This window comes from Ambystoma mexicanum, chromosome 6p (assembly GCF_040938575.1).
Source record: "Ambystoma mexicanum isolate Mex_15411 chromosome 6p, UKY_AmexF1_1, whole genome shotgun sequence".
In the NCBI taxonomy this organism is placed as follows: domain Eukaryota; kingdom Metazoa; phylum Chordata; class Amphibia; order Caudata; family Ambystomatidae; genus Ambystoma; species Ambystoma mexicanum.
Window position 1 is genome coordinate 346,832,097 of NC_090935.1, and position 13,741 is coordinate 346,845,837.

The 13,741-nt window shown below is 46.5% G+C and overlaps 1 protein-coding gene across 1 annotated transcript in view; it reads right to left on the reverse strand.

Annotated features, from left to right (window-relative positions):
* AGXT2 (alanine--glyoxylate aminotransferase 2) overlaps positions 1 to 13,741 on the reverse strand; it is a 988,366-nt gene that overhangs the window by 722,474 nt on the left and 252,151 nt on the right. The window contains exon 3 of the mRNA XM_069627115.1: positions 8,168 to 8,352. Coding sequence (XP_069483216.1) covers positions 8,168 to 8,352 — 185 coding nt within the window. The remainder of the gene's footprint in view (positions 1 to 8,167; positions 8,353 to 13,741) is intronic.

The following is a 13,741-nucleotide window of genomic DNA, read 5'->3' on the forward strand; positions in this document are numbered from 1 at the left end:
CACCTTTTCGAATCGTTTAACAAAGACTTGACTGCAGCTACAAGAACATTTTTGCTCCTGGGCTCTTTGCCCTGTACCACTGACTCTGGCACAGGCCTATTGACTCTGGCTAAAATCTGTTACAACTGCCTTCTCTAGATTGCTTCTCCCCTAGAAATGTGTTGGTGCACCTAACTCTCATAACCACCTTTTCCTTCCCACTTTTTAAACTTGTGAAGTGCCATTTTGCTCGGTCCTCACCTCAGTATTATACATGCTAAAGTACTGCCTTGCCTAAACTTGTTCACAATCTTATTGGGAAGTGTTGCTAAGGTGTCTAAGAGTATGTTCCTGTATAACTTGTTCTTTCCCTCCCTTGTGAGAAATTGATAGAGTGCCATTTGAGTTTGGTTTTCACTGTGCCGTTTTGCTCAGTTTTCACTCTTGCTCAAACTTATCTACAATTTAACTAGGGAGTTGTGTATACTTTTTCTGACTGATTTTAACTTGCTTTTAGAACTGTGATTTATGTGTTGAACTAGAAGTGTGTAAAATAAATATATATATATATATTCTTTTTAATACAAAGCTTTGGTCAGTGTTTCCTTGTGCCATAGTACCGTAGCCCTATTGTGTAAACCCTGAGTACTGCTCATCTATCTCGCTCTTGAGATAAGTCTGACTGCTTAGCCACAGCTACCAACTTAATATTTGTGGTACAGACTGATACCAAAGGGGATTTTATTACTCATACCTGTAGTCTTAATCTGCTGTAGTGCTCCCTACGGGAACTGCACAGGATTCTGCCTAACAAGTATCAATGAACCAATGTTTTGGGGCGCCTCTGCGTGCCATTCGATCTTAACGTGTGGATGAGATGTACCAGTAGGACGCATAATGCGCCTGAGCCGCAATCCAGTATTTTTCAAAGTTCGGGGCTGCAAGGCCCCCTTGTGAGTATGGTTGAGATAGTATGCTCCATTTGAGATGGACAGCCCCTGCATGCCACAAAAAAGCATCAACCTCTGCACCTAGTTCTTTGAAGTATATTCCGCCCGGCCACTAGTTTATATTCTGAAAATAATACAAACGCTTCGGAAGGATAACCATTTTAAATAGTGCTACCTTTCCTGCCAGGGTGAGTGGCAGCCGTGACCATTTCCGAAGCTTTTTGGCAAGCTGTGACGCATATACTGCATATTTACGTTCCATCAGCATACAGGAGCTCCGGGCCACCACCACTCCCAGATATTTCATCTCTGTGGACGACCAAGCAAACCCAATAGGTCTTGTGGTGCAGTTGTTGCATCTGTCAGTGGGAATAGTTCTGATTTGGCACGATTAACACACAGACCTGACATTTCACCAAAGGTCCTCACATCGTACATTATCGGAGCCAAGTGCGTTTGGGGATTCTGGCCGTAAAGTATTGCGTCATTAGCATTATTAATTATATGGCCTTGCTTCCCCCGATATTCTGATCCCCCCTATGAATGTTTCTGCGGCGGATCAGGTCTGCCAATGGCTCGATCACTGTGGCGAACAGCAGGGGCGATAAAGGGCAACCTTGTCTGGTCCGTCTGGCAATATTGATGGGGGGTGAAAGCATCCCATTGGTACTGACTCTAGCTAAGGGAGAAGAGTATAGCAATTGAATCCATGGCAGAATCCTCGGCCCAAAGTTGCATTTACAGAGCACCGCCCACATAAACCTCCATGACACTGAATCAAAGGCCTTTTGGATATCAAGAGCCACTGCCATGACATTAGGGTCGATCTGAGAGAGGACATTAAAGAGGCGTCACAGGTTGAGCGCTGTGGACCGCCCAGGAATGAAGCCGATTGATCTGGGTGGATTATAGACCTCATGTAGGGTGCCAGTCTGGCAGCGATAACTTTGGCAAATATTTTCACATCTGAGTTGATCAGCGATAGGATCCTGTATGACCTGTACTGCTCAGCCAGTTTATTAGGTTACAATAATACCATTATCACTGCCTCCCTCAATGTAGGTGGGAGTAACCCCCAGGCATGCGCCTCTTCCCACATCTCAGAGAGTCTGGGAAACAGATATGGTCTGAACTGCTTATAAAACTATTGATAGGCCATCTGGTCCAGGGCCTTCCCGTTAGGGAGGGCATCTATAGCATGGGAGATTTCTTCTGCCGTCAAGGCAGATCAGGTGCCTCCCTGACCTTGTTAGATAATTCAATTGAGGGGAGCGCACTAAGGAAGGACTATATCTGAGGGGAGGTCCACATCATCATTTGGATACAGCTTCGCATAGAAAATGTGAAATACCTGATTGATCGATGGTGCTGTGTGTACGAGTCCCCCTCAGTAACCCTGCATGTAAGGTATGTGGCGGCTGTCCTTCGCCTGCCGGATTACCCTGGCTAAGAGCCCAGCCGGGCGTTCTCCCTCCCCATACTTTTCTGCGCTGCTCTCGGGGTCTCAAAGAATTTCAACTTCCCATCAGAGTGTGTCCTAAAGTAGTCCAATTCGATCTTAATATTTCCCAGAACCGCAGGTTGGGAAAAGGTAGCGTACAGTTGCTCCAGTCGGTGCAGCGTGGCCTCACTATCTCTGATACTACGTCGTATCGCTTTCAAAACCCCCATCTCCATGGCCATAGCAATACCACGGATATATGCCTTGAAAGCTTCCTACAATGTAGCGCGGGAGTCTGCTGAGTCAGTATTCTCCTCGATGTATAGCTTAACCTGTCTCTGTAGGTCCGTTCTACATCCAGAATCCAGTAGTGCCTGAGACTTGAATCTCCACGTGGGTCGGGACCCAGTGGCGTTGCCCAATGTCGATGTCAATGTGGTCAGGGAGTGGTCAGTGAAGGTTCTGGGTAATATGTCCACTTTGCAGACCTGCCCCAGCAGTGTGTCAGATATCAGCCACATATCTATTCGAGAGTGGGAGTCATATACCGATGAGTGAAAGGAATATGCATGTAGATTCGGGTTAGTCTCCAGGCATCAACAACATTCAGCCCAGCCATGCCACCCAGTAACGCTAGGATGGCCCTGGTAAGCTGCCTAGGTCTGTTCCCGGATCTGTCAACATCTGTATCTAAGATTGTATTAGAAACCCCCTCCCATAGGACAGGCACCAGCGGGTATTGAGCCACTAATCCCATTACATCGACAGAAAACTCTGGGTCATCCACATTTGCAACAGCACATATTGCCTTAGAGGGTCCACGTACGCTTTTTTATACAAATAGTGTATTGATTTATGAATCAGTTTCATCACCCTACTCTGTGTAGAATACGAAGTGTAGTACCTTTGCGCCTCCCAGCTTTTGACGAACCAAGCGCAGCTAGCATTGGTCGTGTGTGCTTCCTGAATAAACAAAATGTGAGCTTTATGCCGCTTTACATACAATTGTAATTTCCTCATTTTAATTGGGGTCCCCAGTCCCCTCACATCCCAGCTTGTACACCGAATGTTATCCACCACATCCCAGCAATCTACTATGCATGTCACATATCTTGTCAGAAAGAAAGCTCCCTAATGTGTATACTGCCAGGCTACTCCACCTGAACATAGATATAACGAAAAAATGTCAAGTGCATTTTGTAACTTAAACCCCCAGACCCTACCTCCACCCACATCCCCCTCCCAATCAGAGGAATGGACTCCCCATGCCCCCCAACCCAACAGAACTTGCATCTTCGGATTGGGGACTGTGCACAGGCGACTGCGGGTCTCAGCACAACCTAAATACAGTAATACTGGAAAAACTTTCAGTGTGTAATAACAGTGACTGTTATGAAACCAAGTGATACTGGAGTGATGTGAATGTCAAACTGAGTGGCAGTGCTTGATACGTCTAGTAGCAGGATCAAATAGTATTGCTTGTAAACGCCACCCCTCTTTTCTAGCAATGGGCAACGGATAGCTCACGCAACTCACTGTTCAAGGGAGACTGCCGATATATCTCAACCATTCGATTGTTCATCCAGAAACTTCATATCCTCCTCTGGTAAAGTAAAGAAGTATACTTTGCCACCATGTTCGATGCGCAGTTTAGCTGGGTATAGAATAGGATATTTTAAATCATGGTCACAAGGTCGCTTCTTAACAGCCATGAAGGTCTTCCTCTCCTGTTGGACCGCGATTGGGAAGGCCGGATACATATGTATTCTGTTGGACCCCAGCATCAAGTGACCCTTCGCTCTGGCGGCATGCATTATTGCGTACCTATCCTAGTAGTTGAGTAGTGGAGCTATTATAGGGCACAGTGCCGCACCAGGCCTGGGCTTAGGCACCAGAGAACGGTGAGCACGCTCTATGGCAAAGTGTGGGGACAGTTTTGGTGCTGGTAGTAAGGAAGGGATATTAGGTTGATATTGAGGGCCATTACCTCTATGTGTGTGTCTGTGCGTCCTGGAGTTCACTGACTGAAACCGCCAATGGGCTGTATTGTATGTGCACATTGCTTGGTATGGCCGTCACTGCCTTGCCTTAAGAGCATGCAACTCACTCTGGCTCCAACCTGAGCCAGTAACAACGCTAAAACAAACTGCATGATGCAAACTTTGGGTAGGACTAACCCCTCGCCCACACCCAACAATTGGAACGTGTGCAAAAGCATTCAGTTTGGGGGGGCTGATACCACCTGCTTCCCCCATCCCTTAGTGCCACACCCGACTTTGGGTGCTTTGTGGCCGCCTTGTGCCCTTGTCGAGGCAGTCGCCTGACTCTGGTAGCCAGGGATGTCTGCAGTAGCGTGATGATCGTGTAGTCTTGTTGGTCTATTTAGGAAGTGTCCAAAGCGTCTACCGCATGGATCCAGAAGTTGTTTGCGGGTCTGGCCCTTCATCGGGCTTAGATGAGTGTTTGCTAATCAGGGCTGTTGCGTGGTCTGCTGTTGTGGCTTGACATTTTCAGCGCTTCGGTCCCCAGCCAAACGAGTGTCGATTGTTTTTGTGCCATGTCCTGCTGGACTGAGACCTTTCTGGGTTGGGGGCAGTAATTCGGGCGCTGGGTCTTCGGAGATGGATGTTGATAGTCAGTGGTGACTATTTCACGCTGTTGTAGGAAGCGACAAGCTGTTTCTGGGTCTTCAAAGCTATGCCATTGCTTGTCGTGTTGGACGCACCACGTTGCTGGGAATTTCAGGTAATGGTGGACGTCCTGATCTTTCAACACTTCGAAGATCGGGTTGAACTCCTTGCGTCTGCTTGAAACCTTCTGCAAGTAGTCTTTAAATATGCAAATGTCCGCTGAGCCTATTTTGATGGGACTCGTCAACCTGTAGGCCTTTAGTATCGTCATTTTGTGCTGGAAATTGAGGAGGCAAATAGTTATGATCCGTGGGTGTTGTTCTGGGGCCGGTTTTGGGATTGGAGCCCTGTGCACCCTCGCGATTGAGTTCTTGTGGGTTTTCAATTTTGAGGATGTCGCGCAGGAAGCCTTGTATGTATGTCTCTAGGTATGCTCCTTTCGCATTCTCGGGCAGACCCACAATCCGCAGGTTGTTCCAGTGGGAGCGATTTTCCTGATCATCAATTTTTTCACCCAATCGCTGGACCTCCTTGATGACCCCATCCAGGTCTATATCGGCTGTTGCCTGGTTGCCTTCTATTGTGCTTATCCGTTGCTCATTGTCTGCAATGCGCTCAGCCTGAGCCGCTAGGTGGCTTTGTACCTCCTAGAGGTCGCGTTTGATGTCCAGCACTGTGTTGTTAATTTCCTGGGTCCCTTGTCTGATGATCTTTATTTCTGCGAGGATGGTCTGTAGTTGCGACTGGACATCAATTTCCGCCTTGTTCCGGGAGGATCTCCTTGGCAGGCAGGTGTAGCGGGGTCAGTTGGCTCAGTAGGAGAGGTGGCACAGCCTCCTCTTTGCATGCCCGATCAGTTGGTTGCACCTGGTCCTCCGAGGGGCGCCTTCCTGGTTGGCGGGTATTGGTGCCTTGCTGCTTTGTTTGATGGGGGGCCCTTTGCTGTTGTAGGTTCTGAGGTGCTACTGATGAGCGTGGCAGTTTTTGACTGATGCGATAGCTTCCTGGCCCCCGGGTCTGAGGGAGTATCTGTCTCCTCCTATCTGGTGTGTGCCCCTGCGCGCCCATAGTCTGTTGGTCAGGGGGCAGTGGTCTGGGGGATGCCGTGAGGCTGGTGTGCGGTTGGCGGGTGGCTGAGTGGCCTAATTGTTTACTGAGTCCACTATGCTTTGTTGCCTCTTGGCGGACATCTGTCCGGTCAGCCCTCATCGACCCCCAGGGGTGGCTGGAGTGGATGTGAATAGCGTAGGTCCCGCTGTGCGAGAGCTGCAGCCCAAAGCGCACTGCCCGCTCCTTCTGCTTGTGGTGCAGTCTGTGGGGTGGTTGGGTCCCCTTGTGCCAAGCTCGATAGTCTGGTTGTGGTTACTGTGGTGGCACTCAGTAGCGTTCTTGCGCCTCAGCGCTGATGACTGTGTGTCCACCCTTGTGCTTGGGGCTGAGCTGTCTTTATTATTATTATTTTTTTTCTTTATCCGTGGGGTGGCCAGATTCCCCTTCCCCCGCAGGCCGAGGTGGTCTATCGTAATCTTCTTGGTTTGCCTTCCCACTTCAGAGCTTGTGCGTGAAATCTTATGCCACGGGCAACGGTGCTGGTTCCCTATGTTTTAGCCCTCTCCCAGCGCTGTGTTGTGCTTGATGTTCAATCCGGGTGACCGCGGCCAATGTCGGCTTTATATGTAAACTGGCTTTGCGTCCGGTTGCCACGAGGAGGGAGCAGATCATGGCCCTTCTGAGTCTTTCTTGCATAGAGGCGCGTCCCTGAGCGGGGGTGATAATGATAGTAGGGCTCCCCTGCAATGTGTTTTGCTGTGGGGCTACCGGAGCATCTCTGCGTGTCTGGCCCAATTCGGGTGCGCCACCCCCTGCCCGCTGACTTGATTGAGAGATCTGCTGACTTCCCTGCACTTCGGCCACTGGCGCCCCGGGGGGATGCCTTCGGTCCGGGGCCCACCGCTCTCCCGGGGGTGCGCCATGCAGTCCAGTCCGCCCCGGAGCCGGTGATGTGTGATGATATGCTTGCTATGTGGTGCATGGGCCGGTGCCCCCCGTACACCAGGCCTGCCGCTGTGGGTCCGAGGCCGCGTACCCCCGTCCGTCCACCAGGTCCTTCTTCGTTGGGGTGCGCTTTTAGTCTTGTGGGGGGATTGACCCTCTTTAGTACAGCTCCGATCCTTCGAGCAGATGGACTGAGGGTCCGGCTGTCTCACTGCATCGGCGGTTGCATGCCCTGCTGGATAGAGGCGCTGCCGCAAGCCCGCTCAACCGTTGTCAGAGGGGATGTTTTTGGCGGGCTGGAGCAGTAGCAGTCTGCCCTCTCGATATTTCACAGGCTAAATTACTTGCGCTTGGGTTCGTCTGGATCCTGGGCTGTTGCGCTTCATTTCTTTCCCATTTCTGGATTGATTATCCTGCATTTTTAGTCATTTTGTGCGTTTTCGTCCTCCTGCATACAGGAGCTCCTCTAACCCACGGACATTTTGCGCCGTGCCCCCTAACGGTCTCCTGGTTTGCAATTATTTGACCAAGAAAAAAAAGATTCTTGCTTGCATACCCACACAGGACTTTCACACATAAGGGTGGAGGAGACTGCTGCACTATCTCTCTCTCTCTCTCTCTCTCTCTCTCTCTCTCTCTCTCTCTCTCTCTCTCTCTCTCTCTCTCTCTCCATTAGCCCTTTTGAACTTGCAGTGAACAGAGAAAAGAGGGTGGAGGGAGCCATGAAGTCAAGAGAGGAATACAGGGAGATCTGTGCCTTCATTGAACAAGGTAAATTAAATAGCTAGACCAACCATCTTCCGGTACTCTTATCTACACTTCCAATCAGGCTTTCCAACAAATCACTTTCTATTGTTCGATCCAGTCCTGCACTCACTTCATTTCTCTGGGGCTGTGATATCTCGAACAACAAGATGAAACGAACAAGAATGAGACTGGAACAAAAGCGAAGGAAAGCAGTGGAGGGTTTCACAATCTGGGCATTGGATACCAACATCAGGTCTAATGCACAGATGATACAGTAAAGCAGTACAGTACATGCAAGTTAACAGACCATATTAATGCTATAGCATAAAATGGTGGAAGCTTTAGTGAGCAGCGATATTGGCAAGACACAGGTACTGATGCTGTTGCTATGCATATGTTGGGCAGTCACTGCGATGGACACTTACGGGTGGCAATGACCAACACTGACAGTGACGATTCCAGCAAAGAGGTCCAGGTAACGACGTCCCTCCGAATCAAATAGCCACTGCATGTGTCCCTGGTGAATGAGCACTGGCTTCTTGTAGGTGGCCATCACTGCCGGGGAAATATTCTCTCTGCGGATTTCTAGCACTTTCTCATAGGGATAAGACTGTGGAAAAGAATGTAAAAAGACAATTAGCTTTAGGAATAGTACAGCTCAAAGCAGTTCAAAGGAGGACAACAGTGTCTTTTATTTGCAGGAATTTGTCGCTGCGGTGTTCTACACCAATAGATTTGTGCCAAATAAGGCTGAAAGAAAGAAACCATTATTTCCTGCTCGCTGCGAACCGACTGAACTGTGGTAACTTTTGAGGGCTACTTAAGGAGATAAGCAGGTGTTATGCCATTCCTGCAAATTCGCTCTCAGGAAATTGATACTTTTGTACTGCAGAACAATTACATTTATGAAGTACTTTTTAAAAATACTGTTGATAAAAAAACGGCTTTTAAAAATTACTTTGGAAAACATATTGGACCCAAATATTTGAATTTTTAAATGTTGAAAACATTTTTTGTATAAACTTCGGTTAATATGACCAAAGATGATCACAAGAAAAAGAATGTTTAGATAAATGTACATTTGCTCGTGTAGTGCAACAATGCATCCTTTTGGTTTCTTTTGAGAACATCTTCCTGTATCTCCGACTTTTTAAGTTTTAAAATCAGCAATAGTTCTGCGATTCAGTGGTTTTAAATTAACTTTCACCTAGTTCAGGATTTTAACAGGTCCCTCACCTGGCTTCCTTATTTGAACACCGTATGCAGTTCTTAATTATTAGTATTAACAGGATTCTGTTTCACTAAAATGTAAATTTTGCCTTCTAATATAATGCAAAACGTCTTTTTAAACAGATTTATTTTAACTAAGTTGTTTAGTACTAAAGTTACCCCCACACAAAATAGCTGTGTGGTTGTGAAAAGTCTGTTCACTTGTGCACCCAGTTCAGTGTAACTGAAGTAACACAAGCCATTAATTGAATCTGGTGATTGGCCTCTGATCAGGTTGTCTGTTGCTTCATCTAGTACTCGCTCAGAAAAAAATGAAAACATTATATCGCCTCGTGCTTCTGGCAAAATGGTCCTCTTTTGGAGCGTCTGTGGTGATACTAAAACACCTGAAGTCGACTTCCTAAACATGGCACACAGGATCCGGTAGAAAATAGCAGAGTGCACATGGAGATCGTTATTGACCTCCTCTTAGCCAATCAGAATGTTTAGAGTTCAGTCAATAACTAGTGGTATTGACTTAACTCTGAACATTCTGTCTTCAAAAGCAGGCAGTGAAACAACAGTGCAATTTTCATGCAAGATTTCATTCAACAAGCCAGTTCCTCTCTGAGAGAACGATTACTTTTGCTGCAACATCCTATTCAACACAGGAAAGGAGAAAGCTAAACGGGAAATGATTTCTTTTTCTCATAGACAAACCATTAACTTTTACATGGCACCACATGCATGCTCATGTTAAAACTGTTTCAGGTCAAACAAGTTTGCTATTAAAATACTTAATTCATGAGGACAACTTTGTTATTTAAATAATACAAAATTAATCCACATTTATTTTACTAATTCAGTTACCTATTTACTTTATCCAAAAATGAAGTAAAATTGTGTACGTCACCACGAGAACTCCAAAACATCTATTGCTACCACCACTATGTGTTAATAGCCTTATAGACCTCGGGAGAAGTAATTATCGCGTGGGATAATTACCCATCCCCAATTTATGGCCATAGCCGACTTGGTGGTGTGTCATTATCTTGTGATAAAGACCCCTCCCTCAGTCTATAAGGATATAGATATTGTGCACCCCTGCCATGCCTTAACAGTGCCTTAGCACTGATGAAGGGTCTGAGCTGTAGCCTCAATGCGAAAAATTAGGATCTAAGCATTAAAAGCTAATAATGTTACCTGATGTATAAAACACAATTATAAAGAAGGCTCCTGCTTTTCCGTTTGTACTATTTACAGGCAGAGATCAAAATGTTTTCTATCTGCGTTTAATTATAAAAACAGACAAAACAGAACAACTCTCTGCATGGATGCCTGTGCTATCAGTCATGTCTTGCAGGCCAATAAACCTACAGACTGTCAGCTTCCTAAGTGTAAAACAATTAAGTGATGTCTCATTTCAAGCTGCGGTCAACACCTGTCACAGGAGTAGCCATTATTTTCGAAGTGAGAATAGAGTTGGATTTTAAGTGTAAGAACCCAGCTCCATTTCTCTACCATATTGTGATGAATCAACTTCCGGGGTACCAGTGGTGCAGTGGTGAATATCTGTTTACTAAATCATCATTCAGCTCTAATACACCAAAAGGGATCCAAATAGATTGAATGGCAAGCAAATTATAAACCCCCTTGTCCAATTTTGGTAACGTGGATGGAACGGCAGGGTTATCTCCGAAAGGTCATGGATCGTTGGTTAGTTGCAACACAGCGAAAATACAATTATTACCCAATGATAAAAGGGACTGTCCTGTAAAGGTTGTATCACAAATATCTACTTTATTTATATCAGCAGTAATTTTTCCAAAACCAGATGTTGCTTGTTGGAGGTGGCTTAAGAATAGCTGTTGTGTGGCTTAACACACACATTGGAACGTTGCTAGGTTCTCTCCTATAGCCTCTTGGCAGCCCAGGCACCCCACTCACAGCTTATTGGCTTACCGCAGAGAAACCAGACGGCCTGGTACAAACCCGGTAAAGACTTTCCACAAGGCAGTAACAGTGTTGCTGCCCAGATGTGCGGCAGAGCCGGAGTGAGGTTCGAGAGCAGAAGAGCGGATAGTAGACAACCTCAACCACGATTAAGGCTACCGGCACAGCTGTTTCAGGTAATCCATGGTCGTAGATAGGGGAAGCCCTGACAACAAACACAAACCGTTAGCTAACGCACCGATCATTGTCTGGAAACATAGCATTGGAATCCTGGAACACAAGGGACCACACTCACTTATTCAACAAAAGCGACTTGAAATTCAAGGACTTCGACTTGCTGTGTTTCCAGGAAACCGTGCTATGTTGTACTCCTTCCCTAGATGGATTCACAACAGTAGTGAACCCAGCTATAATGGGTAGGGAGGAGACCATCCTCAGGGCTATTGTCTACTTGAAAATAGGCAGAGGGATATCAGTGGCGAAATGGGAACACAGAAACCCCTATTTACAAGCCCTGGAACTTAAATGGGACCTTAAACTCTTTCCGGGGCTAGGTCAAGACTAATAATCGATCTTTACTGAAACCCTTTCGCGATTGACGAGAAGTCCTTCCCCAAAGGAGTGCAGGAACTTATAGACTGAGCCCACACACGGCTAGACATCATTTGGTGTGGAGACCTGAACTTATCATGTAGCCTACCAAGGCCTGACCCAAAAACTGGAATTTGGCGTCTGCATTCTCCTGCGGAAGAGAGAGGGCAGAGGTGGATGCAACTGATGGAGGAACAGGATGTTGTCATATTAAACGGATGTACACAGGGTGACGTGCCCAGCAACCTGACTTGGCACCGAGGCTCCCAGTTGGCAACTTTGGACTATGTCTTTGTGTCGGGCAATATTTTTCCATCTATAAATAGATTGGAAGTAGTCGAAAAGACCACTAGTGACCAACACCTCTTGAGAGTAAACCTGATCCCAGTAAAAGAGTCTAAAAAGCAGGTTTACATAAATATGGTTGAAATAAACCAGGGGAAAAATAAGCTACGCATGAGCGAAGAAAAAATTGAAGGCCTGAGCTCCTGATTGGAGCTCCAGACAGTTGTATGGGCAGATCACACAAACATAGAAGCTGTAAATTATGTATTGATCTTCCAGATCTTTGGTGAAGCAAAATGAGTGGGGGGGGATAGACAGCTCGAACACTGTCACTCATATGATGCAACAATTGTCCTGGAGCGGAAACTACTAAGAAATAAGCTGAGACACATGACAATAACTCTCCCCTCGAGCGAACTTCCCAGAGCAGTGAAATTGAGGAATCAATATTACAAAAACGGGCTACTCAAATACAAAGCTATTGTGTTGCACAGAGATTCTGAACCCATGCTAAAGCTCATATGCAAGTCAAAGACAAAAGAGATTTTAGGGCTGGTTAACAGTATGGAGGCAACACATATCTGCTCTATCAACGGCCTCTACTCGGCAAAGGACGACTGTTTGGAAACAACCCAAGGGTGTTCGACCCCAGACACTGGAACATACCGATGGAAAGAAAGGACATTCTTGGAAGTCTGCCATAGTCATACCTTTCTTCAAGGGAGGGGATCGGCTACATCTGGCAAATTATAGCCCGATCCTCCTTGATATTGACAGTAAAATCTTTATGAAGCTCCTGTTGAACACTCTCAACCATTGAGTGGATACCTCACAGATTTTGTCCTACAACCAGACAGGTTTCAGGAGGGGCCTTTCTACTACCTTGAATGGCCTCATTTTAAACCTGGTCTGTGAACATACTATGGATATGGGTGGCTCTCCAATCTACGGGGCCTCGGTGGACCCATCAAGAGCATTCAACCAAGTTGACAGAATGGTTCTCTGGGATAAATTGAGGAGAAGGGGGATTCGGGAGACGCTATTGTCAATGCTGATCGAACTGCGTGTGCGCCTTGACGATCAGGGGCATCTATAGAATTGGTGAGAGTAGAGAGAGGTGTAAGATAGGGTGTAAGACAGGGCTGTTGGGGGCACCTCTTTTCTTTAACTTGTTGCTGGCAGATATGCGCATTTCCTTGGAGCCGTCTGCTTTGGCCAGCCCGACGATCAATGGGAGAAGGATTTACTGGCTGGACTACGTAGACAACATAGTCTTGCTGGATACAACAGCGATTGGTTTGCAGCGTTTATTGACTAAACTGGGCGAATATGCAAAATCAAACGGGCTGTCCATTAATCCTCTAAAGTTCAGGATTGTAGTGTTGAAACACGCATAAAACGATTCATTATGCAAAGTGGGTCCTGGACGATCACATCATCCTAAGAGTTGAAGAACTAATCTATCTAGGCGATAAGATCTATGCCTCAGCAGCCATTTATAAAGTAGAGTCTGATGTAGAGGAGAAAATGACGAGACTTATCCCCCAAATGAAAAAACTGCTTGCCAAGTACTGCAAATTCTCACTACTTCCGTTGATCAAATTCTACATGGCAAAGGTGGTCCTGGTAATTCTTTATGGCTTGGAGGCAAAACCCCTGCTCTGGAAAACAAACTGGAGTAAATGGGAGGGTCTCCTGTAGAAGAAAGTCCTTGGTCTCCCGATGTACACGCCATCATGGAGCTTGAGATTCGAGTTCGGGCTAAAATCATTGGGCTATATGGCTGAGTGGAAGCTAATGTCACTATATCGACAGAGTATCACTGCACAGCAGATCACGCTCTATGGTGATGTTTGATCACTGCTCAGCCACTCGAGATCTAGGCTTCTATCTAACTTGGAAGTAGGAGCCAAGGAGATGCTTGTTAAAGCAGACGCAGATATCCAGACGCTAATTACTAA